This window comes from Rhizomucor pusillus (genome assembly GCF_041956525.1).
Source record: "Rhizomucor pusillus strain CBS 183.67 unplaced genomic scaffold VTP01scaffold_28, whole genome shotgun sequence".
NCBI lineage: Eukaryota > Fungi > Mucoromycota > Mucoromycetes > Mucorales > Lichtheimiaceae > Rhizomucor > Rhizomucor pusillus.
The window spans coordinates 16,592-40,599 of record NW_027192170.1 but is presented as its reverse complement, the minus strand read 5'-3'; the positions used below and the strand labels follow the sequence as shown (position 1 = coordinate 40,599).

Here is a 24,008-nt window from a genome sequence, read left to right as displayed (position 1 = left end):
GACTTTTGCAAATCCAAGACCAAAAAAGAACATTTTTTATTAGTTTGATAATGTTAGAGTTCATGAAAAGATGCAGACAAAATCAAATTCGGTATCTTCTCCAGACTTGAAAAAGCAAACGCAACAAAGACGCCGAAGACGCAATCGGACGCGCAGTAGGAAAAAGCAAGCATCTCAGTGTCAGCAAGAAGGGAAAAAGCAACAGCAGCAGCAACGTTTTGATTTGAGTGACTTGACGAGGTTAGTGCAATATGTATGGCAAGGCGCTCAAAGAGCAAGGTCTTAACCATCCTCGATATATACCAGCGAAGCTTCTGCGCTTGAGAGACAATTGAGTGAACTCCAGACCCAGCTGAAAATTAGCTATGCCAACACGCCAAAGAAGCCATCCGGTGACGCTGCTGTTGCTGAGCAGATTGCTGCCACAGAGGATGAAATCGAATATGTACGGAAGAGGTATGCAAGGATCAATAGAATGCTTATGTTGAGAACTGTAAGCTAAGAATAAGGAAAATGCAGTCTAAAGGATGCCTATCGCCAAATCTTGAGCAAGGATCTTTTATTTGCTACATCGCAACGGATAGACGATAAGCTGTGGCGTAACGTCTTTTATGCCAACATCGAGCAAGTTCGAAGTAAGCTACGCAAGGTAAGAGCAGACAATGAAGGAAAGTTTGTGCGTAACATCCTTAATTTACCGGTTATTTTCCAGCTGCGGCCAGAGAATGATCATGCTGCGCGACATCGGCTCTTGAAGACGTTTTTCAGACACATTGATGCTACATTCAAGTTTTATCGCGATTTGAACGACCGTATAAAAGGCGATTATCACATTGATATTCGTACCTTGGGCATTGGTACGTAATACACCGTTATCTACATTGAACTGGAAGGCTTACCATCGCATAGATCTATTCAAACAAGGCGCAAATCGAAACAATGACGGATCTGCAACGGATGAGAAGATAGGACAACTAATCCAATCCAATTATATATGCATGGGAGATGTCGCCAGATACCGCGCTTCACAAGCTATGGCCGACAGCAAGAAAAAGATCGCCAATGATTACTGGAAGCTGTCAAAAGAGTGCTATCAAAAAGCCGTTGATGTCTACCGTGCTACTGGCAAACCTTATTCCCAACTGGCTCTGGTTTCACTATCCAATGGTAGCGCAATAGATGTGGCATTTTACTATTGCATGAGGTAATCGATGCTATTTAATTGATTTGCATAACGATGAACTCACACAATGCCGTATGCAGCCTGGCGATGAAATACCCTTCGAGTGTCGGTCGTGAAAATCTTCGCTCGTTCTATGCCAAACTGAGATTTCCGCCGACAAGGAGTCCCAAGGAGAAGATCAGCGCTTCGGCAATGTTGGCTGCATTTGTGGAACGTTTCTTGCAAGTGCACAGGAATATGCTGTTTGGTGACAGGTGAGTAAGATTAACATCATTTAAAAATGTTCTTCCATTAAACAGCACACTTCTTTGCAGTGTGGATTCTGCAAATTATACCAGCTTTAGTGGATATTTGGGCGAATGTGTGCATAATTTAATGCTGGCATCGCAGTCTGCGGACGATGACGCCTTTTCCTCGTCTCTGCTGGTATTGAAGACGACATTTACTCGTACTATATGCATTTTGATGATCAGCGCATGGGACTTTGGTGAGCGCATGAAAAGCAAAGGTAAATCGAATCCTGGCGACCAAAAGCATTGATGAAATTGATTCATGAACAAACTGTTTGTATAGAAAATTTGTCACAATGGACTCAGTTGCAGAGCCGGCAAATCCAAGTCTTGACGTTTGCATTTAAGGTGATCAATGCCTTGTACCAGAATATCCAGAAAGCTCAAGAGCAATTGAAAGATCAGCTGGAAGCATCCACATATAGCCATATATGTGATATGGTGGACAAAGCCATACTACCTGGTGTTTCCACATGGTGCACATTTTTGACCTATAATCTTCCGTTACTTGCTCAATATTGCGCCGGCGCAAATGCCGAAGGCCGCAACATACGTGACAATGATAAGCGGGATCTCGTGAAGGTAACATGTGAATGTTGAGATGTAAGGATATGCTATTAAATCATGTATATATTCAGGCGTTGCAAACATTTTTGGTGTGTATCATTGGACATTCAATGTTTCCAGACCCAATAGCAAACGTGCTGCCTGCAACGTACCCGGTATCCGAAGATCTGATGCTGGTTGGATTGATGCCACTTGCAAAGTTCCATGTTACTGTTGATTTCTTCAAGGAAAATGGGTACGAAAACATTGATGAAAAAAGCGATGCAGCGAGGGCGCAGACTCGCTGGGTAAGAGTCCGTGAATTTGCAAAGAAGATTGCCGAATCTAGTGTAAGTATAGAGTTTGTGACAATATTTGGAAAGTAGACGATTAATTTTGGCATATAGTCCTTTGAATTTGTTCAGTACAATAAGACAGAGCAAAAATATAGCGTGATTGATGAAAATGCGAAGGTATAAAAGATTAGGTTTCAACTTGCTGTGAGAGTTATGCTGATATCCTTTGTGCAGCGCCAACAGCAGAACCGTTTCATGAAAGCGCTCGCTACGCAGCGCCTCATGGAGCAGGTATCATCGTTGGAAAAGAATGTGAACCGCTTAAATCTTGGTGCATCTCGAGAACCGGCAGAGAAGCCAAGTATTTGCAAGGTTATCGTGGACGTCACTGCCTTCTTGGATTCACTTCCCAGACTCAAGAAATGGTCAAATCAAGTATTGAACGTTGGCAGCAGATTGCAACCGGTCATTCTAGAAGTTATTGTCCCGTTGGAGAGTAAGTTGAACTTGGCCAGTACTTGATATCTGAATCGGTGCTAATACAATGCTGTCTCAATTAGCTATCGATTCCCTTGATATTCACAAGAAAGGCAATTCGCACTTAAACATGCAAGCACGTGAATCAATCCGTTTCCTTGACCAAACGCTCAAGAAAGATGGCGGCGGCGAGCGTTCGCTAACAACGTCGTTCCTCCGCACCCAGAAACTGAGCGAGAAGCTGCCAGAATGGTCAGATGCAGAAAAGTATTGGCTAGGAGAAAGCAGAAACAACGATACCTTCACGGATGATAGCTTTTCGCAGCAAGGCAGCGAAGACGAGGATGACGAAGGGGACGGACTCGTTGATGTAATTGAAAATTCTGATATTGAGTCCGTCTCGAGTGAAGATCTATTTAGACCGAGAAGGAGACAATTCGATGAAGATGAAGAAGAAGACGAAGATAGCGAGATTTCCATCTCTGATACCGAGGACAGCAAAGAAGAATATGACTCTCATGAAAGCGAGGGTGAAGACGAGAAAACGGTGCCTTCGGTGTCATTTACCGACGTCCCGCGTGCATACAGCCCGCTTATCAGCTGCATGCTCTATTACATGACACATAAAGATGCTGAGACATCAAAGCAACAAAACATTTTGCAGCTTGTCCTTGTCACAAACGACGAGAAGCTTGCATACTGGGCGAGCATGTTTGGCGACCCTGCTACAGGAAAACGACTCTGCATCAAGACTACAGAAGAGTGGGATCACATTGTACGAACAAGACGTTTGCTCGTAGAATCATGATACACGATGTGAAACAAATAAAGTTTTCCGTGCACCATTTCACAAGACTCCAATACAAAGAATCAAATCTTCCTTTGCTTGAAGCCAGCCCATTATCAGAAAATAGTGGCACATAGTGAGATTCCAATGTTGGTAAAAGGTTCGTCATTTTTGTTTTCTCTTTATTGAGAACATTTAAGCCTTGACGGACTTCTTGGCTTCCTTGAGAGCAGAGCGAAGAGCAAAGCGACGCTATTGAGGAAAGCAGAAGAGCGAAACAGTTAATACATATGCTGATAATACTGTAATTTTGCCGGTCTTACCTGAGCCTTGAGCTTTCTCAACTTGAAGCGTTCAAAGTCGGTGAGGTTAGCACGGACCTCACGGGTCTTGAGCTTCTGAGCCCAGGCAGTCTTCTCCCAAGCAGCAACAATGTTGTTCTTTTCGACGTATTCCTTGACGATCTTGCTACCAGCGTTGCGGGGAAGGCTCTTGACGACCAAGTTGGTCAAGACAAGGCGCTTGAAGGAGTAGGGCTGGCGGGCGACACCAGTGGTGGGACCATCGATGACAGCCTGTTGTATAGCGCAACAAGATGAGAACCAATTAAGCATTTTACTGTCATTCAATGGCATTGAAACTTACGCGCTTGTGGTCGACAATGTCAACAATGACGGCGAGCTTGTTGCCCTCCTCGGGAAGGAGCACAACGCGGCCAACTTCAACTTGACGCTTGAAGGAACCTTTCTGCATTCGTGAATTAGCGATTCTGACGTTCTTTCTGTTTCTGATAGCTGCTCTGCTCCTTGCTCCAAACATCCATCCATCCATATACGTAGCGTATCCATCACTCACGCACACATCATGAAAGCATCATCGTTTGCTAGGTTACTTACCACCATGGTGATTATGTTTAAAAGGGAAGGAGTCTACTACGCTTGCTGTGTGCTCCAAGGCAAGTGCGAGCCTCCCAGTCCGACCGACCCACCCAAATTTGGCATGTAGAATTTTTCTCCGCAACAGCGCCAACAGTGGCTGTTTGGATCTCGTAATATTTCCATGATCTTGTCGTTGTCGAGCTTTCAATAACCTTTCAATAACCCGGCTCGTAAAGGTATTCTAATTGCTCAACTTGATTAGCATTCAAATTTAAGCTTTCCAATTCCATATATCTAGGATATTTAACACTTTTTCACTGCAAAGCGAACTACATTTAGTACACGAAGACCCTGGACAGCGTGTTGCATGATATGGATGCTGCGGCTTGCATATTCCTCGCATATGATCCCCTTCAAAATGCGAATATAAACTGTTGTAGATTACATGGCGTTTTTTTGTTGACCTGCGTCAAGTTGGAACTGCTCGGATTGTCAGGATAAACGGTAATGTCATGTCTACACTTCTGCTTAGCGAATGTGCTCTCTAAAGCTGATCCTGTGTCGTTATCTTCACTGTAATAGTAATTTGGAGGAATTAGTTGATTGTTTGCAACGGATCAAGTGCATCGTGTAAGGTTTATATATAAAAGTATGCAGTTTGCGCAACATTGTACTGGATCAAACAGCAAAATAAGATTTGCATCACACATTGTTTTGGCAAACGTCAAATTATTGCCTGTGCATTGATCTCCTTCATTTAAAGAATTTTCTTCTTTTCTGGTTAACCACAAACATCACTGGTACCATAGTGGAATTAAAGGAAATGACCATTTTTAATTCTTCTAGAATTATTAGAGTATGATAACATGAATTTACACAACAAAGGAGAAAGAAGAGAAAACCTTTTCCTTTATTCAACGCACAACACAACAGAAGCAGGGAAGACTTTAGTTCATGGCCTTGACCAAGGGGTTGATGAAGTGTTCACGGTTACCAAAGTCACCGCCCTGGATGAAGTGGTTGAACTTGCGGCTGTTCCAACCGCCAGTGGGGTTGGAGAGCTTGAAGGGCCACAAGAAGTTGTTGGCTTCCTTGAAGTGGGGGCCAACGGTGTAGATCTCGTGGATCAAGTCCTCCACGGAGGCGATGCCGTACTTGCCAAGAGCAGCTTCAATGACCTCGTTGTCATAGATGGGGATGCGCTGCTTGTTGACCTTGGCGTAACCGCGCTTGTAGATGAGCTCGCGGATGGTGCTCAAGTTGGGGTAGCCGTAGGCAACGTAGGGCTGGATGAGCTGGAGCATCTCAGAGGTGGCCTTGTTCAAACGGATGAAGACACCGTTGTTGATCTGAAGAAGACGGAACAATTGCAAGACCTTGCGGGGCTTGGGAGGGATGTTGTTGATACCGCGGATACGGACAACGAACACCAACTTGTTCTCAGCGGGAACAAAGTATTCACCGTTCTTCTTGGCCTCCTTGCGAGCCTTGGCAATAGCCTGCTCGGCCTGGCGGTACTCTTGGTAGTACTTCTTGGTGCGTGCGGCGATTTCCTTGCGCTTAGCAACAAGGGCCTATAGGAAACCATTCCAGTGTCAGTTCTAACTGCATGGTTCCCAAATCACATTTTCCTCCTTATTCTCCTCGTCCATATGTAGCGTGATTTCGTCAGCCCCGAAAGATGGTTAACGATTATTGACAGCATCGCTTCTGCGCTAGTCAATGGGTTTGACCCCGAGTATCATCATCGAATCACGCCGCAGAGAGGGAGAGAGAGAGGACCAAAAATTTTTGGCGTCAAAACTTGCCTTCTTCTTTTCGGCCTCTTGAGCCTTGAGCTCGGCCTCGGTCTTGGCAGCGGCCTTCTGCTTCTTCAAAAGAGTCTCGGGGACAGTGATGTCCTTAACGGTGGGAACGGTGCTGTGCAAGGCAAAAATTTTTCAAGTCAGTTCCTGAACTAGAAAAATTGCAAGACGACGACAATGTAGCATGTCAGCCAGCCATTCATCCTCCCTTCTCTCTCTCTCCTCAAGTTACGCGACAAGTCGAAGAAGCCATAAGCTGTGATATTGTTGCAACTGCGCGTCACTGCGGTTGTGGTAGAGTAGTACAAAAACCCATTTTGCTGCAAGACCAAGGATCGAGAATCGCAAGGGTTGTTCCCGGAGCGCTGGTATAGTTCGAATAATAGCGTAACATATATGCAAGGAGAGGAGAGAGAAGAGGAGGAGGAGGAAGGTGCAGGCTGGACAAATAACCTGCCGTTCACATACGCAATGTAAACGGTACTTACTAGGAAACCATTATAATAACCGCCTGGAAGAGAAAGAGGACGAAAAATTTTTTTTGAGAGAAGATTTTAAGCCCGAGCGGGAAAAAAGTCAAGGGAATCAAGCCACGCTTTTTTTGTCGCCCATTGTTGCCACATAAAAAAATATACATTGCTCTTTGTTCACAGCAGAGATCAATTGTATTTCTTGTGTATTTGAATGAAACTTATATAACTACGTGTCAAGAAATTGTCGATGATCGTAATTGCTCTTGACTGATTGCCTGCAGCGAGAGATCAATTGCTGTCAAAATAAGCCCTGCAATTCATTGATCAAGTCTTCCAACGAAAGACTTACAAATAACTACAGCATTCGTCATTGCTACTCGATAAAGAACGGCTAATATGCATCCTTGAATATACTTAAGCAATCGCGCAACTAGCAGCGTTTATTCTCTTATGTACAAACGGATAAACGAACGAAAATAGAACGAGTATTTAGCATCTAATTCAGTGATTGAATGATCGCTGCTGGGTGGCGGGATTGATATTCGAGCTTCGTCCGAATTGATGTGGGTTTCCCTTGGGGTTATGCGCGTCCATAGATGCAGTCTCGCCTTTCATTTGGTGGATTTGCTGCTGTCGAAGAGCCTTGGCTTCCTCCTTTTGTTCTCTTTCTTCTTGTGGAGATAGCTCCTTAGATTCGTTCTGTTGCTCGTGTCTACAAGAAGCATTCTATTGTTAACATGGCAGGTCTTCTACAACGCCGAGGTAATAACATAAGCACTCACTCTGATCGAAGAGGAGTAAAGTGGTTAGGCGAACTCTTCACTCGCATACCGCCGACTTTCTCTACATGAATGTCAAAATAAATGTTGTGAAACTCAACAACTGTTTGACACCTACGAGCTGGTTGAGGCTGCATTGTTCTTCGAGATAAGCTGGAGTAAAGACAAAGGTGACATTCTGCTCCCACCATTTTAAATTAATGCGACAAGGGTGTTTTCTCACATGGGTTTGTATACGCGACATGTAAAGTGACGTAGTCAACAAGAAAAAAAAGTTACGAAACTCAAGAATGAGTATCAAAGCTGCATTGAATATGAAAGTTTATGTAAATGTATGCATAGTAGAAAGGAAAAAAAAGCAATCAAACAAAACATCTATGTCTATTCTACTCTATTCTCTAGAAATATCACGGCCGAGAATAGTCTTCTTCAGCCAATCAGTGATAACAAGTGTACGGTTTCGTCCTGAGAACAGGTTCGAAATGTAGGCAGATCGCCAGAAAGCATAGGTAGCTAAAACATTTTTTCTTAGAATACTTCATGATGGAAAATAGGAAAAGTTGAGCACTTACCAACGCCTCCTGATGCAAGGTTGCCTGGTCCAAGTGGCAAATCGGCGATAGCCTTGTCGGAACCAATGTAGCTGTAAAAGGAAGGTAGTTAAACGTCAGTGAGTCGTCATTAGCAGCAGCAGCAGCAAGCTTACCAAAGCGAGCCTTGGTGAGAGTACTGGAATGGCTTAATATCCTTTGCCTTTTGGAGTTTACGTTCCTTCTTGGTGCGTTCCTCGTCGGAGACTGCGTTGGTCAATTCGCTCTCGAGTCTTTCCTGAGCAGCCATCTGTGCAAATACGCGTGCTAGGTACTTGCCCTGCTGAGCGGCAACCTGCGCAGTTGGAGCATACTTGGTGGCGCTGGCATCGCCGAGAGCAAAGATATCTTCGGAACCTTTGAGACGCAACCAGTCATCAACAGCCAGACCGCGACGAATAGTCTGTGTCTCGGGGAACTTGGCCATCAAATTGCGGACCAAGGGACGGGTAGTGTTACCAGTTGCCCACACCAAGAGACCGTAGGGAATAGTGTCGAGATTGCCATCAGGACGTTGTACCACGATTTCCTTTTCGCGGACTTCCTTGACCATTGTCTTTGTGTGGATAGTAATGTTCTGCTCCTTGAACGTGGATTCAGTGTATTCGATCAGCTGCCTGGAAAAGGCTGGTAGCACGTTTGGCAGAGCTTCAACCAAAGTAATCTTGACCTTGCCGGCAAGTTCTACATTCGCTCAGCGTTAATATTCTTGCAGCTCCTATCTATACGATTTATGTGTACATTACCTGGATACCATGCAGTCAAGTCGTCGATCAGGAAGTCGTGCAATTCAGCAGCGTATTCTACACCGGTGGGACCACCGCCGACAACGACCATGTGCAACAAACGATCAATTTCCTCAGAGGATTGTCCAGGGAAAGCAGCAGTTTCAATGCAATCCATCAACTTTGTTCGGATCTTTTGGGCATCCCAAACTTCCTTCAAGAAGCAACCGTACTGCTCAACACCCTTGATACCAAAAGTCTGGTTGGTAGCACCCACACCGATGACCAAGTAATCATAGGGAATGGTACTTTCAGCCTGAGAGCCCTTGATTTCCGAATTATCTACATATGGAGATTAGATGTGAATCATTCACGGGGATGCATGGAAAAAAGAGTATGCTATCTTTACCTGCAATGGTAATAACCTTCTTCTCGGGATCGATATCGGTACACTCTGCCTCGTACACCTTGACATCTCTTGACTTGTGGCGTGTGATAAATCTCACGGGTTCAACGATGGAGCGAACATCGACTGTGCCAACGGTGCAGCTGGGCAAAAGCGGGGTGAACAAAAAGTAGTTCCGTGGTGACACGACGACCACGTTGTACTGATCGGTATCAATGGCCTTCAAAAACGATGTGGAAGCCCAGCCGCTGCCCAAAACAACAATCGTCTTCTTGGTAGGATCCAATTCGGCCTGCTCAGCAGGATGGCGGTGCTGATACATTTCTGTAAGCAAGTTGAATTAGAACGACTTTCTTATCAGTTTTAGTGTCGCAGAACACTTGCCGTAACCACCGTAAGCGATGGCACCGACGAAACCGTACTTGACGACGTTCTTGAACAGGCGCCATTTGGAAAAGGACTTTTTGCTTCCAGCAGCAGCGGCAGATGCAGCTGCCTCTGTGCTGTTGAAGCGGATCTGGTGAAGAAGTTGTGCCTTAGGGACGACTCGTCGAGCAACGCCAGCGCAGGCGCCTACGGTACAAGTTAGCCGACAATGAATACTCGGAATTGTCAATGTCGAGGGGTGCTTGCCTGCTCTAACAGCTCGAGTTGCTGCCTGCATTTAGAATAAAGAACGAATTAGTAACGCTTGGAACGCGGACGATAAGAATCCCAAATTTTACCCGCTGCCCTCCTCAGTGGCTTGCCCCAGAGCTGCCCATCCCCCACTTTGCATGTCGGGATAACCTTATGAAGATTGTATGATTTCCACGTGTTGCGAGGCTTACGGAGCGCGAACGCACGGAGCAGCTTCTGTCTTTCGCGGCGCGTTGCCTACGTGGTTGCCAAAACGTTTCCTGTTACCATGGACACCGTATTCTCAATTTCAGTTTTTTCCGCGCTTTGCCAAGATTTTTCCGAGAGTGGATGACCTGCCGCCGGCCGGCATCACCAAGCCGATCGGCTGCTGATGTTGGCTGTCACATAAAATGTGCAACAAGGAGGTTTTTCCAAAAGGAGGTTTTTCAAACAAACATAATCTAAAGATCGAGATGTTTTCTTTCTTTATCTTTATTGGCGAGAGAGAAAAAATATAGCGCGCCATCAGCTGTGGAATGGGTATTGCTCTTTTTTTTCCTTTACTTGCGGCAGGTGTCATAGTTGGCAACGAACCAATCAACCGATTCCTTGACGGCTGTGTGCATGATACAATTGTTAATGTCAATTTACACAACGCCTTGCTTTTTTCTATCATTCAGCATACCTTGATCGAATGGAGTAAACTTGAAGTCGGGAAGATATTTCATCAATTTGGCGTTGCTGGCAGTCTTCTTGAACTGACCATCTGCGCGGCTGGTGTCGAACTAGAATAAAGAAACAGATTCGCACATGTTTAGAACATGCTAAAGACAAGCTCTCCAGCTAAAAAATGAAGAGACTTACAGAGTAGTCGCCCTGGAAGTCCAAGGCCTTGACGATGGCGTCTGCGACATCCTTGATAGAGACTTCATCCTCCTCGCCGACTACAGAGCACACACCCGACAACTGGTTATTTTGCAACTCTTGAACGAGTCACTGTCACTGAGCACTTACCAGACAAGATGATAGGATCAATCTCGGTGTATTCTCTCAAGACCCAGATGAAAAGCTTGGCCAAGTCACGGGAGTAGATGAATTGGCGCAAAGGCTTGCCAGTACCACCAACAATGAAAGGAGTACCGTTTTCTGAAACAAATTAGCAACATTGCTTATCGCTTTTCTGTCCATACATGCAGACTTACTCTTTGCCAAGTAGCACTTGTGAGTCAAGCCGGGCAAGACGTGAGAGTCCTCGAGGTTGTAGTTGTCGTGAGGACCAAAGACGTTGGTGGGGATAACGGAGGTGAAGTGGCAACCGTATTGTTCGTGGTAGGCCCTAGATCAAGATTGTCTTAGTATATGCTACAGTGATACTCTCTGTGCTTCGTTATCTGTGTACATACCGGTTTTGGATGTCGATCATACGCTTGGCATAAGCGTACCCAAAGTTGGAGTCGTGAGGAGGACCGTTGTGCACCATGGTTTCATCGATGGGATAGGTAGTCTTGTCAGGGAAAATGCAAGTGGACAAGCAGGAAACGACCTTTTTGACCTACAGCGACGCAGTAGCGAGATCAGCAATCTCTTCCAGCAGCTTGATTTGTAATATGCAATGTTACTTACACCGAACTGCTTGGAAATCTCGAGAACATTGTCATTGATAAGCATGTTATCACGCAAGAAATCCAACTTGTATTTCATGTTCTTGAAGAGACCACCGACGAGGGCAGCAAGGTGAATGACATGGGTAGGCTTGTACTTTTCAAAGATTGCACGGGTGTCATCTGCTTTTCTGCAAATAGTTTAAGAAAAACGCCGTTAGCTGACTGCCTTCACTGCAACAAAAGCAAGCACAGTGCTCGCATTTCGCGCGGCTGCAGAGGGAATGCTAAAGCTCTGCTGCTGCAGCCCGAGGTTGGATCCGTACCTGAGATCGCCGTCCTTGGAAGTCAAGAAGACCCACTTTTCACCGGGACGCTTTCCGAAGCGCTCGGACTGGTCGTTCTCAATAACCCATTCGATAGCTTTGCCGACGAGACCAGAGCCGCCAGTAACAAGGATGACAGATTCAGCAGACATTTCGGATGAAGAGACAGTGGCGAGAACAAGTCTGCCACACCAGCGCCCTCATTTTTGGAGCGCAGTTCCGTCGGTGTTTCGAAGGTAGCGTCGATCCCTCTTTTTTTTTTTAGCATCAAGAATGTGAGACGTGTGTATCAGTTACAGGGACGGGAATAGAAGCACTTTCAAAACTTTCTGTCGTACAGGTACTTGTTTTCAATATATTGTTCTACTAAAAGGTTGACGTTATCCTTTAACAAGGACTAACATTGGTTTATTTACTGAACGCAAGGGCAATCGGAAAATGATTTATATCCAGATTTATATCGGTATAGTCGTGTTAAAGACGATGTTTCGTAGCAAACAATAGAGATTTACAATACGATGATGGCGAAAACAGAAGCCCAGTCTTATGCCTTCATGGGAGTCTGGGCGGCTATGGGTAGGCCAAATTCATCCAGCTGCACATCATTTTTCTAATTTGCATCGTTAAATACTAGTTTCTACACCAACTGATGTATTTGTTCAGTTTACCTGTTGCTGCTGCTGTTGCTGAGGATCCGTTTCAGCAGCCTTTGGCAATTCCGTAGATACGACATCCTGGAGATATGATGGAACTTCTTCCTCGTCAAATTCCAGTTCATCGCCCAAGGCATCCAACTCTGCTTCCAAATCCTCTTCATCAATGTCCTCCGGCAAGTTGTAGGATCGACCCAAGGATTCTTGCACCTCGTTAGCTTGCTCAATTAGATCCTCCATCTCATCTTGTAATTGCTGCAAGTCAAACGGTGATGAGCATAAAGTTTAAAACCATATCATTGTCTTTCTCCTCTTACATCGATCTTATCGATATTGACATTCTTGTATTGCTTCTTCATCTCCTTGTTCGCGGTCTGCATGGCATCTACGGTTGCCATAACGTTTCGCAAATTCTCGGTAGTCATCTGTGCCTGCTCCATATTAAACGATTGCTGTTGAAGGTTATCTCGCTGTGCTTCGTAGCTACATCGTCAACTTAGTCACTGCATGTCATGCCAATCCATCGACTTTATATCTTACAGTTTCCGTTGCTTCAAAACTCTTAAGGCCTTCTGCTGCACCGATTTCTAACCTTCTGTTTGAATACAGTGCTCTCGTCAAGCTCTCGGAATCACTATCCGGATTTACCTTAGCAGGCCCGTCGCGCATTTTCTTCATTTGATCGCGGTATCTTGTCAGCTCGGCATCAAGCTTTCGGATCTTGACTTCAATGGCATCCGTGCGGACGTCCGTCTGTTAAACTACAAATTAGCGCAAAGACGCAAAGAGACAACATACGCATCGTAAACTGACCGAAGTAATGGCATCATTGAGGGTTGGCTTGGGGGTCTTTTTGGTTGTTCCGAAAAGTCGATTCATGGTTGAAAAACGAAGACTTGATTGCCAAGAAAGAAGGAACGGACCTCAGTACGAAGTTTGGTGCGCTGCTGCTGCATGACAATTTTGGTAGCGGGCTGGCAAAGAAATCCACTTTTTACCCCTTGCACCACACGCCCACCCATTTTTGTTTCTACAAAAACGCACCGGCGTACTCATTCGCCTTTTCTAGATTCTGTCTTCTGTTTCCTTTGGTTGTGAGAATACCAAACAACAGAAATCACAAAGTCCTTTAGAGCGGCTGCAGCACCACCACCGACATAGACCAGTTTTCTTTTTTTCCTTCTCAAGAATTACTGCGGCTTGACGATTCCAACAAGACTTGATCGAGCCGAACTTTGCAACGACGAACTTTAGCTTTTCTTCCCCCCACCGTTTCATGTCTTTCGATACCAACGACTGCTACGAAGAAGAACTATCAACACATATCGAGCAAGAACAACAGCAAAAGCAACAACAGTTACAAGACTTATCCACCCTATCTGGTACACAACATGGCTTCGAACCAAGTTTATCTGACAATGAAAACAGCCTGCCTAAAGTCAAAGGCAAAGGCAAGGCAACAAGAGAACTGCCGTCTGCAAAGTAAGATGATTGCTGGGATTTTGCGTTTTGTGTGATTTGTCAAAAGGGAAACTTACCGTGGAATGTGATAGCGGCAGGACACCTTGCTACATTCAACAGTTATCACTTGAGATCATAACACATGTTTTCTCCCATTTGGATCCAGTATCGCTGAGCACGGCATCAACTGTCTGTCGATATTGGAGACACATCGTGACTGACGACAAGTGCTGTAAGTTTCCGAGTTTGCTTTTGGTTATGCAAGCTTGCATTTCACATGTAGTATTTTCACAAACAACAGGGAAAAACGCATTTTGTGCGTATTTCGGCGCATTACCGTTCAAGAGGTTACGTCCCGAGAGTTGGAAATCTGAATATATCTTGCGCGCTCATCTCCTAAGGTATATATTGCTTACAGAAGAGCAATGTGCGTGATTTTAAGAATACACTGTAGAAAATGGGAGAAAGGCCGCGGAACGGCTATTCAGTTCAATCCTCGAATAGGATCAATTGACGCCATGTCCGTTGATCTCGAGAATCCTTGGATGCTTGTCGCTAGCAGCGAGCTAGGTAACACCGTGTACCATATACGGCTTGATCAATGTGCTAAGTATCTGTATCTAGGCATGGCTGTAAAATGCAATCCATCGACGGGCAAAGTTGATCGTCATCGGCTTTACAGCACCGATGACGGGGTGCCAATGCGAGTTAGCGTAGTGAAAATAGAAGGGTGAGTTGGATACAAGTCAACGCGAGAGATTTGATTGAAAAGGCTGACCGTGATCGTGAAAAGACAACGCATTTTGTGGGGATTCCATGCTGGTTTTGTTACCATGACCGTGCGAACCAAGACTGTCGTTGGAAGACAATTGAAAGTGTTTGCCGAGTTTCATCAAGGATGTGTGACGGCATTGGATTTGCCTGCGTTTACATCTGATGTTGCCCTAAGCGCAAGCGAAAACGGTAACATCAAGATTTGGGATATTCTTACCGGCACCTGTGCAGAAAATTTATATGGTAAATATTCAATCGAAAAATGTTGATGACGATGATAATGTGGGGCGTGGCAGTAACTTGAGCAATGTGTATAGGGAACGGAATGACTCCAACCGTTCTGCAAGTGATAAAATCATTTGGAGTGCTTTCGGGTCACGTTGACGGTTCCATCAGCTACTGGAACATCAATGTGAACGAGATCGTAAAGAAACACCGAGAGATTCATAGACGGCAAGACTTGATGGACCGCACTGCACCGGCTGCCACAAGCACGGTAGATGTCCATCAGCGTCTGGTTATTGCAGCCCCGTCATCGAACCAGGATATGCCGGTGCATACGATAAAGCACGATGCCAAGACGAATGTGATAGTTGTTTCGTATGAAGGCTGCCAGGAGATCTTCAAGTACGATTTGAATACCGGCAACTGCCTCGGCGTTTTCGGAGGAGGCCACTGCATCGGTTCTATCAGCTGTATGCAGTGGGATCTTACACCAGTTACATCCAATGCATCGCTGCAAGCGTTGTTGCAACCAAGATCTAAAAAGGTTGTTCCCCTGTCTAATGGTAGTACCTCTGAGCAGCAAGGGACACCAGCCACGATAAAATCGACGCGACTGTTAGCTACAGGTGACACTGTAGGAACCATATGTCTCTGGGACGGCGATGCTGCAGACAAGGATGGAAGTGGACGACAGATTAAACCGTTGAGAGTCATGACGGGGCACGCTGCAGCGATAAGTGTACTTTTCATCGACGCGTGCAAAGTCGTTAGTGGCAGGTAAGAGAAACTGAGTCTGCTAAACTATTGGTAGCTTTTTTAACACTGAACAAATGTTGCAGCGATGATGGATGGATCCGCATATGGGACCCGCTGACTGGCACTCTGCTGAATGTCTTGGGCAACAAGTATGTCAATTAACAATCTTTGAATTTCTTGAAAAGTCTATCCGAAATTATTCATCCATATTTTCTTTAGAGTACCGAAGAATGCGCCTATTGATCGCGGCGACGTGAATGTCATGCGGGTGAAAAATATCTTTTGCGATGATTACAGAGGAGTCGCAACAGTTGGCCACCAAGTCAAGACATGGGACTTTTCGCCAGACAAACAGCTGCTCGACAAGCGCAATCTTAAGCCTAGGACAAGGCTCGCTGGCGGCGCAGATACCCGGCAGTTGCATTATGAGATAAAGCAAGATCTCAAGGAATCTAAAGAGGCACTCAAGCAAGAAAAGAAGGAACGAGAGCGGGAGGCCAAGGAATTACACAAGATGACTTTGGGTGGCCTTTCGGATGCTGAGCTCCTCGAGTATGCATTGATGCTATCCAAAGAAGAAGCTACCGCTCCTTCTCCACAACCTAACGGCAGTGGTACCAATCACGGTGGTGGAAGCTTCAGTGCTGGAGATTACGTTGAAGACGACGAGGCCCTGCTGAGTGCAGTAATGGCAAGTCTGGATATGGAAGGAAACGGTGATGAAGCAACGAACTCTTTGCCTTCTCAAAGTGCAGTGTCGTGGAAGGAAGATGAATGGCCCAGTGTAAACGAAAATTCTAGTCCTCATAGAACCAGCCGTGCAGGAAGCGATGGCTCAGTTTGGGGGAACGTGCACTCTCGAGTGCTTGAGCCGTTCAGCTCTAATACCAGTTCACCTCGCAACGGCATCGCAGTGGAAGAGGATGAATATGACGAGGAGCTCCAATACGTTTTGAAGCTTAGCGAGAGTGAAAAATAAAAGGTCATTAACATGATGATAGCATCCCGACGAATATGTACATGGTTTTAATGGTAAAGAGATGGTTGCTGTGAATCGTATGCAAAAAAGACAAAAGATGGACCGTGTTTATCGAGCTTCGAATTGAACCACTGTAATGTGATGAGTCATTTAGTAACTTTTGCTTATACAAGGTTTTTATCGATTGAACTTACTTCTCTTGGTACGTTTCTTGTACATGATTCTGTGGCCGCAATCTTGGCATCGAATGGGTTCTCTCGGTTTCAAAGCATTCTCAGTGCCGCATTCTATCGATTGATTGTAAATCGCTGTGATCGACAGCAGATATTTGTTTTCCCTTAAGCGTACCTGCACAAATGTATGCCATAGCAGGCTGCTGCAGTGGGCGAATGGCAGTTCCTTGGTATCCTTCCATGAGCGCTAACTTTTTTTTCTTCTCCAGCAAACAAGAGTCAATCAAGTGAAGGAACCTCCTTTTTGGTCCGACTGGGATTTTTGACGCATTTCCCGTGGCTGAAGAAAAGTTGTATAACAGCACATTGCCACTGTAATAATGACCATACCTAGTACGCTTGAGGCACAAATCGAAAACTTTATTACGCGACTCAAGAGACGGTGAGCGGGTTACTCAATGTCTCTGTGGTTTCTCTAGTTACTGACATGCTGTTCAAGCCAAGTCATTGGCTCATACGAAGTTGCTAAAGAGACTGCAGTGATTCTTCGACAAGCGGTATCGTTGACCCGGTGGCGCGACGCAGACGCCTTGCTGGATATTATAAAGTCTGTCGGTCGACGTCTCGCTGCTGCGCAACCAAAAGGTAACATTATTTCGATTCAATGCTATCAGCGCATATTGCCCTAAATTTCAAACGTTTCTTTTAGAATTGGCCGTAGGCAACATTGTCCGTCGAGTGCTTAAAGTGATCCGAGAAGTTGCGCGAGGAGAGCTGGAAACAGATGATGTGTTGGATATGGAACAGGGAGGCGATGATGATGACAGTTTCGGCGAAGATGACGACGACTTTAATGATCGCAACGACGTATTGGCTGGTGGTGGTGGTGGAAAGAACATGTCAACTACCAGCAGTCAAATTGGCGAACGGCCACAGTTATCGACACAGTCATCCATGTTCCATTTACTTGCAGACATATCGGCTGCCCGTCAACAGACCGCGGATGATTCCAGTGATTCGCATGAAAAGCCGCCTTCTACCTACAATCTCAAGCCGCTTATTATCCAAGAAATCAACGATGAAATTATCGCAGATTTGGAGAGTGTATACAAAGGCATTGCAGACCAAGCAGTGGACTATATCCATGCAAAGTAAATGATTGACAAAGGATGCGTACATATATTATGAATTACTCACGACCGTGTTTACAGCGAAGTAATCATGACCATCGGTAAATCACGAACCGTTGAAGAGTTCTTAATCCGTGCAGCTCAAAAGCGGAAATTTCAAGTAATAGTAACAGAGACAGCACCAACGTAGGTATTGCAATATGTAGAGTACAATTTGGCTGTTCTGACATTATATTAGCTATCAGGGCCACGAGATGGCTGCGGTCTTGTCAAAAGCCGGTATAGATACGACTGTCATTGTCGACTCTGCGATCTTTGCTGCCATGCCACGAGTCAACAAGGTCGTTTTGGGTGCTCACGCAGGTAATCAAGAGAATATACGGCGAAATATATGTGTGTGATAAGACTGGCGCTGATGATGTTTTTCCACAAAGTCCTCGCCAACGGAGGTTTAGTTTCTGTTACCGGATCGCATTTGCTCGCAGCAGCAGCCAAACATCACGCTACACCTGTACTTGTGTGCTCCGCCCTGTATAAGCTGTCTCCGGTCTTTGCATACGATGCCGACACATTCAACATTACAGTCGCGCCCAACAATGTATTAGATTTCCAGCAGGGTCCGATTATCGACAAGGTCGCTGTTTCTAACCCGTACTATGACTATGTTGTTCCGGACCTTGTCAGTCTCTTTGTACATAACTTGTAAGTCTATAGTGCGGGATGGGATTCAATTGATTGTTAGATGTATAGTATTGTTACTCACCTTTTTGTCCTACAATATAGAGGGTCTGCACCACCGACGTATGTGTATAGGTAAGCTATTTGTAACTTGTCTCTATATGTAAGAACTTGTTCTGACGCTATTGCGTTAGGCTTATCAACGATAATTACGACCCTGAAGATACTATGTTATAGAATGTGCATAAAAACATTCCAAAAGGAGTTTGATTTCTAACTCCAACGTCAATAAATAAGTTTTGCAACCTGTAATTTCAACATATTCTCTGTCGTGACACGCTTTTTCAGACAAGCGTTGAGCAAATACCATTTTGTCTGTACTCGCTGAAAAGTTTTTCATGGTTATTTGTAATTGACAGCTCTGGCATCTTCGTAGCTACGTACTTTATAGTATGATGGATGTGTGAGTTCCTGTTACTGGTGATAAGTCCAGCTCGCTTCCGCGATTGATCCGAGTGCGTAAACACTGTAAGGATAGATGCGGGGAGAGCAGCAATATGTAGAAACACATGCTATCATACAGAAATGCATCCGTCAAGCCAGTTTCGGAAAATCTATTTATATGGGATGACGGGCAACACAGCAGCTCGATCACACGTTTATACGTATCTGTAAACAGTTACTCAGACCAATGTGTGCATGATTGTTTGTAGTAAGAAACCCACGAGGGCTCAGAAAGACTAAGTTTAACCGAGAAAAAGACTAATCTCTCGGGTTTTCCTCTTTTATGTAGTTGAAAAGGAAAGTGAACTTCAAGAGAAACCGGCTCGAAGGGTGTCTTCTTTTTTCAAAAAAGAAAAAAGTAGGCTAATAGTAGTAGGAAAAATGAACGAATGGATGTGGGCACAAACTGGTTGCGAAAAGAGAGTAAAGATGAAAAGGAAGGACAAGGAATGGGGGGTTTACGGAGATGAGGGAATAAAAGGGTATGGATGTATGCGAGAGAGAGAGTGCGTGTGTGTACGTGAATGAGTGTGTGTGTGTGATGTTACATCTACAAGATACACATCAAGGGCCATAATTTTAAAAAATATAAAGTAGCAAATGGGGGAGCAAACGACTGAGAGGGATGAAGGAAGAATAGTAGCAATAGTGATGATGATAATAAATACTGATCGACTAGCAGTTCTAAAAAGAGGCTTGCAATAGGGGTGGCGATGATGACCACCAGTTTTCAACGTGAACACGGGCGTTTTGGTTGCATCGCTTCTTTTTAGAAGGTCGTTCGTCACTGTCATCCATGTCCATTAACACGGTTTCGGTGCGCCAGGATGATGTTGATGGCCGGCTCATCCGTTTCGCTCGTTTAATCAAAGCATGGAATGCATTGGAGAGACTGCGTTTTGATGAGGAACGGCGGAGAGACCGGTGGGATTCACCTAAGATAACAAGAGTCAGTAATCTAATCTGGATATATTAACACAAAAAGTCCCCCCTGACGGGACGCACCATTCATCTTTGAGAGCGAAGGGTTTGAGTAGCAGCGACGTGGAGCCTTGCCATGTCGCGCTGCAGAACTCTTGCTGACGAGAGACTTTGAGACGCGCAGTGAGCTACTGCTATTACTGCTATCTTTGGTTGGTGATGGTGTGGCGGGTGTTGTAAAGAGGTGTTCGAGAGATTCGAGTGCGGGAAGCTCAGGGAGACAGAGGATACGTGTTTTCATTTGGTTCGAGAGAGGGTCGAAACTCGAAAGTCGCATTATGCCTTGATCGAACTGTAGCTCGCTGTTGGTAAGAAGCATCATCGAGATTTAGAGAAAGGAAAGGGAAGGAAAAGACAGAATAGCAGGCTTAACCTCACGAAAGCCCATGGTATTTATATTCCAATGCTATAAAATGAAACCTCCCTGCGTGAGGGGCGGCGTGGCCCAGACCCTCTCAAACAACCCGGGGGAACAAGGGGATAAATTCAATATTATACCAGCTGCGTGTGTGCGTGTATATTCATATCATACTACCTTCCTCCAAACCCCCACCCCCTGATGCTCGCAACTATCATCATCCCTTCTACTATGAGGTAGCATTGCATCCTTCTTGTTGGTCTTGTACTCACCAAATGAACATTGGACATTGCAGAGATCGTGCTTTATCTGTTACATATGTGAACGACTCAGATTTGAATCCTGTCTCTAGTAGATAGAGTACAAAGTAGGTTAATCTTCTTCCATCTGTTGTCAATCTTTTTCATCCCAGCAGTGCTATTTCAATCGGGTTACCTGTTTGGCATACATCTGCGTGTTCCTAGGCGTTCTGATCGTCGGGAAACTCTAGTGCTTACTTTTTATTTTAAAGTTTTCTACTGTGTGTTGACTGATTCTAGCTAAAAACCCGAATATTATCAAGCACATGATCTGTTTATTAGATGATTCGATCCAGAAGCGACTGTGTTTCTAAACTTTCACGCCGGTTGATAGCAACGTGGCGTATAGTGTAACGTTGAGCAGGTGAGGATAGGCCGTTGACAGCGCAGCACAGCAAAAGTCAAAAAAAAGTTAGAAGTTTCCACCCGAACGACGATAAGCAGAAAATGCCACTGTCGAAAAATTTTACATATGTACACAGAATGAAGTATATAATGAGCATCGTCATCCTCATGAATGCATGCCAAAGAGTTCCACCGAATATATAGTGGGATACTATGCTTAGGACGGCGAACACAGGGAGAGAGGTCTTCGCAACGTTTTAGCTCACATAATTCTCACGGTTGAACAGACCTCGTTCCTCAGAACGTTGCATATTTTTACTAAACAATCGACGATGGTACGGAAAACTTGCATCTCTATCCAGGGGCGCGTCTGAGGCGCAGACAGCATGTCAAAACAACGCATCAGCTTTCGCGTTTCACTAGAAAGCTGAATATTCTCTAAAGGAGGACGCAGATAGAAACTATATATCCCTTCTTTTGAAATCAAACATCCTTTAACAACAACTCTGCACATATTAACATGTCGACTATATTGCCATTATTGATACCTCTAACCATATAGATATCACACGGAGATCCATTACTGTCGATTTGCTAAGACTGGAACGTACGTGTTCAAAACATGTGCAATGCAAACCTTGCAAGCTCGATCATTCTGCTATCGTCTAGTAAGGACTTGTTAGTATCAGATTTCTGTGGTTTACTCCCCACCAATCTTAAAGTATACGGTTTTCTGCATTCTTCCTCTGTCTCTTGTCTCGTTATTGATCCCAGACCCGAAATATTATTGTAAAATGTTTTACGATGGACATTCCTGAAATGGGACGACTGCCGGATACCATGGCTGCAACCGATCCCCGCAACTTCTCTCGGTGTGCGAGTGGTCGAGCCATGCGATATGACCCCTCTCCTATAAGCACCCTGTTCTCCTCTTTCTCCTAACGGTCACATTTTCGTCATATTGGTAATTAAAGAGTGGTGCATACGTGTGGTAGGTGGTGCCTTGTAAGGAGCTTGTGGGGCAAGTATGTGAAAGCTGATTGATACTTTTTCTTCTTCAACCTCCATCAAAGAAGAACAATGAAGATTCAGGCTCCTTAGAATGCCGCTCTCTCCACTTTCCTTTCCTATCCTTCTTGTCCGTGGAGTACCACGCTTCTTAACACGGAGTAGCAGTAGCAGCAGAATCGTACGATGCATCTTTCCTTTTTTTTACTTTCTTCTTCTTTTAGACAGAGAGAAAGAGAGAGATCAAATTATTTTCGAATGTTTAAACGAGGATGATGAAGCAAAAACAGTAAGGGGGGAAGAGTACAAGTTTGCAAACGAGAGAGAGATCTAAATACACATTGACAAGCACACAGTATTTCGTTTATCGTCTTGGTCGAGGCTTGACAACCATTGGGTTCGGCTTTCTTCTAGTCTTGCCACCCTTGGCCAAAACACCCCAAGGTGAAGTTGGATGTTTGTTACCCTTAGATTTACCTCTACCACCACCGTGAGGATGGTCTACAGCGTTCATTGCTACACCACGCACGGTAGGTCGGATACCCAGCCATCTCGATCGACCAGCCTTGCCTAGCGTTTCGTGCTGATGATCAGGATTGCACACTGCACCAATAGTAGCGCATGCGTCGACAGGGACTTTGCGCACTTCGCCGCTGGAAAGTCGCACCTGGGCGTAACCAGTCTCGCCTGTCTGAAGAAGCTGTGCATATGTACCGGCTGATCGTACCATGACTGCAGGACCGTTACGCTTGAGACCAATGTTGTGAATGATAGTGCCGACGGGTACCATCTTTAGGGGCATGCAGTTTCCAATATCGATAGCGACTGTGCGGGTGATACCATCTTGACTAGCAAGGTTTGCTTCGCTGCGGTAACTCTTGATCTTGTCTCCAGGGCCGACACCGTGGGGTGCAACAATGTAGCTTAGCTTTCCGCTCTCGCAGTGTCTCAACAATGCAATCCAGGCACTTCGGTTGGGATCGTGCTCGAGACGGACAACTTCGTGGTATCCAGGTTCTTTGCGATACCAGTCAATGATTCTGATACGTCGCTTGTGTCCACCACCTCGGTGACGGACAGTGATGCGGCCTGTGTTGTTACGACCACCAGTGCTGCGCTTTGCAATAGTGAGGCGGCGAACTGCTCGCCCTTTGTAAAGGTGATCGCGAGGAACGCGCTTCAACCAACGCTTGCCCGGAGTGGTGGGCTTGTACGTCTTGAACTGCTTGGAAGGATCTGCTGCAGATTTGATGTGTCTACCGACGTAGCCCTGCGTGCTAAACACTTCGACGTATGACGACTCGACCGATTGCGAAGAAGTAGGAGGTTGCTGAGGGGTCTTCTCACTAGAGTAAAATCGTCTGGTGGTGGTGGAAACGAACTTGGGTCGAATATTGTTGGAAAGAGGTCGAACGCCAACGCTGGCGCCGGGAAGCGTTGGTCTACATTTCAACGGCTGCAAGAGCCGAGCAGCACTGCTCAATCGCAACATGTTAGTGCTGTGTTGGGAAGGAGAGAGAGCTGACCTGGGCCGGACGTGAAAACAAAAATCGGGACTGTCGAATGCAAGCCCGATTCTTTCTTTCCAAATCCAGTAACTGTCAAAAAGGGTGCTGTCTGTGCAGGCTACATTTACCATTATTTGATTTCGAAGGAACATTTGCGATACAGAAGATGTCAAGTATCAATAGCTATTATGGAGGCAGGAAAATTATCCATTTGTTTGTAGATAACTTGAAATCTTTTGTATACTACTTGAGGCCATTGCAATCATTGATACCACTTTCGGATCTATGACATGAAGAAACTAATCTTTACCTCGACATTGGCCGGCAGATTGACTAATTCGTTGATTCTCATTTAACAGCACAATAAAAGACGTTGTATGTGTGACCTAGATG

The 24,008-nt window shown here is 45.2% G+C and overlaps 12 protein-coding genes across 12 annotated transcripts; 3 read left to right on the top strand and 9 right to left on the bottom strand.

Annotated features, from left to right (window-relative positions):
* Window positions 1-70: 70 nt before the first annotated feature.
* Window positions 71-3,600, top strand: VTP01DRAFT_6025 (uncharacterized protein; the record flags this gene model as incomplete). The annotated part of the gene is made up of 12 exons (XM_069384881.1): window positions 71-240; window positions 307-456; window positions 520-649; window positions 713-857; window positions 910-1,204; window positions 1,264-1,437; window positions 1,498-1,691; window positions 1,757-2,055; window positions 2,112-2,369; window positions 2,427-2,492; window positions 2,550-2,811; window positions 2,876-3,600. The coding sequence occupies 12 exons, from the start codon at window positions 71-73 to the stop codon at window positions 3,598-3,600; spliced, it is 2,868 nt and encodes a 955-aa protein (XP_069234725.1).
* A 174-nt stretch (window positions 3,601-3,774) lies between these two features.
* On the bottom strand, window positions 3,775-4,481 carry VTP01DRAFT_6024 (60S ribosomal protein eL14; the record flags this gene model as incomplete). Its single annotated transcript, XM_069384880.1, has 4 exons — window positions 3,775-3,831; window positions 3,903-4,154; window positions 4,225-4,326; window positions 4,476-4,481. 4 exons carry the CDS (start codon window positions 4,479-4,481, stop codon window positions 3,775-3,777), a joined length of 417 nt encoding a protein of 138 aa, XP_069234724.1.
* A 923-nt stretch (window positions 4,482-5,404) lies between these two features.
* Window positions 5,405-6,761, bottom strand: VTP01DRAFT_6023 (60S ribosomal protein uL30; the record flags this gene model as incomplete). The annotated part of the gene is made up of 3 exons (XM_069384879.1): window positions 5,405-6,031; window positions 6,266-6,377; window positions 6,751-6,761. The coding sequence occupies 3 exons, from the start codon at window positions 6,759-6,761 to the stop codon at window positions 5,405-5,407; spliced, it is 750 nt and encodes a 249-aa protein (XP_069234723.1).
* A 475-nt stretch (window positions 6,762-7,236) lies between these two features.
* VTP01DRAFT_6022 (uncharacterized protein) lies at window positions 7,237-7,705 on the bottom strand (the record flags this gene model as incomplete). Its single annotated transcript, XM_069384878.1, has 3 exons — window positions 7,237-7,447; window positions 7,518-7,578; window positions 7,633-7,705. The coding sequence occupies 3 exons, from the start codon at window positions 7,703-7,705 to the stop codon at window positions 7,237-7,239; spliced, it is 345 nt and encodes a 114-aa protein (XP_069234722.1).
* Window positions 7,706-7,905: 200 nt separating this feature from the next.
* VTP01DRAFT_6021 (uncharacterized protein) lies at window positions 7,906-9,899 on the bottom strand (the record flags this gene model as incomplete). Its single annotated transcript, XM_069384877.1, has 7 exons — window positions 7,906-8,027; window positions 8,087-8,157; window positions 8,221-8,788; window positions 8,851-9,171; window positions 9,239-9,559; window positions 9,620-9,808; window positions 9,869-9,899. 7 exons carry the CDS (start codon window positions 9,897-9,899, stop codon window positions 7,906-7,908), a joined length of 1,623 nt encoding a protein of 540 aa, XP_069234721.1.
* Window positions 9,900-10,416: 517 nt separating this feature from the next.
* Window positions 10,417-11,935, bottom strand: VTP01DRAFT_6020 (uncharacterized protein; the record flags this gene model as incomplete). Its single annotated transcript, XM_069384876.1, has 8 exons — window positions 10,417-10,472; window positions 10,542-10,641; window positions 10,721-10,800; window positions 10,871-11,002; window positions 11,059-11,192; window positions 11,260-11,408; window positions 11,480-11,648; window positions 11,784-11,935. The coding sequence occupies 8 exons, from the start codon at window positions 11,933-11,935 to the stop codon at window positions 10,417-10,419; spliced, it is 972 nt and encodes a 323-aa protein (XP_069234720.1).
* A 392-nt stretch (window positions 11,936-12,327) lies between these two features.
* Window positions 12,328-13,315, bottom strand: VTP01DRAFT_6019 (uncharacterized protein; the record flags this gene model as incomplete). The annotated part of the gene is made up of 6 exons (XM_069384874.1): window positions 12,328-12,393; window positions 12,452-12,691; window positions 12,754-12,919; window positions 12,977-13,023; window positions 13,085-13,189; window positions 13,250-13,315. 6 exons carry the CDS (start codon window positions 13,313-13,315, stop codon window positions 12,328-12,330), a joined length of 690 nt encoding a protein of 229 aa, XP_069234719.1.
* Window positions 13,316-13,712: 397 nt separating this feature from the next.
* VTP01DRAFT_6018 (uncharacterized protein) lies at window positions 13,713-16,631 on the top strand (the record flags this gene model as incomplete). Its single annotated transcript, XM_069384873.1, has 9 exons — window positions 13,713-13,918; window positions 13,990-14,129; window positions 14,199-14,298; window positions 14,352-14,467; window positions 14,522-14,627; window positions 14,691-14,914; window positions 14,989-15,673; window positions 15,736-15,801; window positions 15,872-16,631. 9 exons carry the CDS (start codon window positions 13,713-13,715, stop codon window positions 16,629-16,631), a joined length of 2,403 nt encoding a protein of 800 aa, XP_069234718.1.
* A 108-nt stretch (window positions 16,632-16,739) lies between these two features.
* VTP01DRAFT_6017 (uncharacterized protein) lies at window positions 16,740-17,046 on the bottom strand (the record flags this gene model as incomplete). Its single annotated transcript, XM_069384872.1, has 3 exons — window positions 16,740-16,762; window positions 16,826-16,918; window positions 16,980-17,046. 3 exons carry the CDS (start codon window positions 17,044-17,046, stop codon window positions 16,740-16,742), a joined length of 183 nt encoding a protein of 60 aa, XP_069234717.1.
* A 138-nt stretch (window positions 17,047-17,184) lies between these two features.
* VTP01DRAFT_6016 (uncharacterized protein) lies at window positions 17,185-18,849 on the top strand (the record flags this gene model as incomplete). The annotated part of the gene is made up of 8 exons (XM_069384871.1): window positions 17,185-17,246; window positions 17,304-17,449; window positions 17,514-17,955; window positions 18,016-18,120; window positions 18,173-18,297; window positions 18,369-18,636; window positions 18,718-18,747; window positions 18,807-18,849. The coding sequence occupies 8 exons, from the start codon at window positions 17,185-17,187 to the stop codon at window positions 18,847-18,849; spliced, it is 1,221 nt and encodes a 406-aa protein (XP_069234716.1).
* Window positions 18,850-19,800: 951 nt separating this feature from the next.
* VTP01DRAFT_6015 (uncharacterized protein) lies at window positions 19,801-20,419 on the bottom strand (the record flags this gene model as incomplete). Its single annotated transcript, XM_069384870.1, has 2 exons — window positions 19,801-20,051; window positions 20,122-20,419. The coding sequence occupies 2 exons, from the start codon at window positions 20,417-20,419 to the stop codon at window positions 19,801-19,803; spliced, it is 549 nt and encodes a 182-aa protein (XP_069234715.1).
* Window positions 20,420-22,471: 2,052 nt separating this feature from the next.
* Window positions 22,472-23,599, bottom strand: VTP01DRAFT_6014 (mitochondrial 54S ribosomal protein uL2m; the record flags this gene model as incomplete). The annotated part of the gene is made up of 1 exon (XM_069384869.1): window positions 22,472-23,599. The coding sequence occupies one exon, from the start codon at window positions 23,597-23,599 to the stop codon at window positions 22,472-22,474; it is 1,128 nt and encodes a 375-aa protein (XP_069234714.1).
* Window positions 23,600-24,008: the final 409 nt, after the last annotated feature.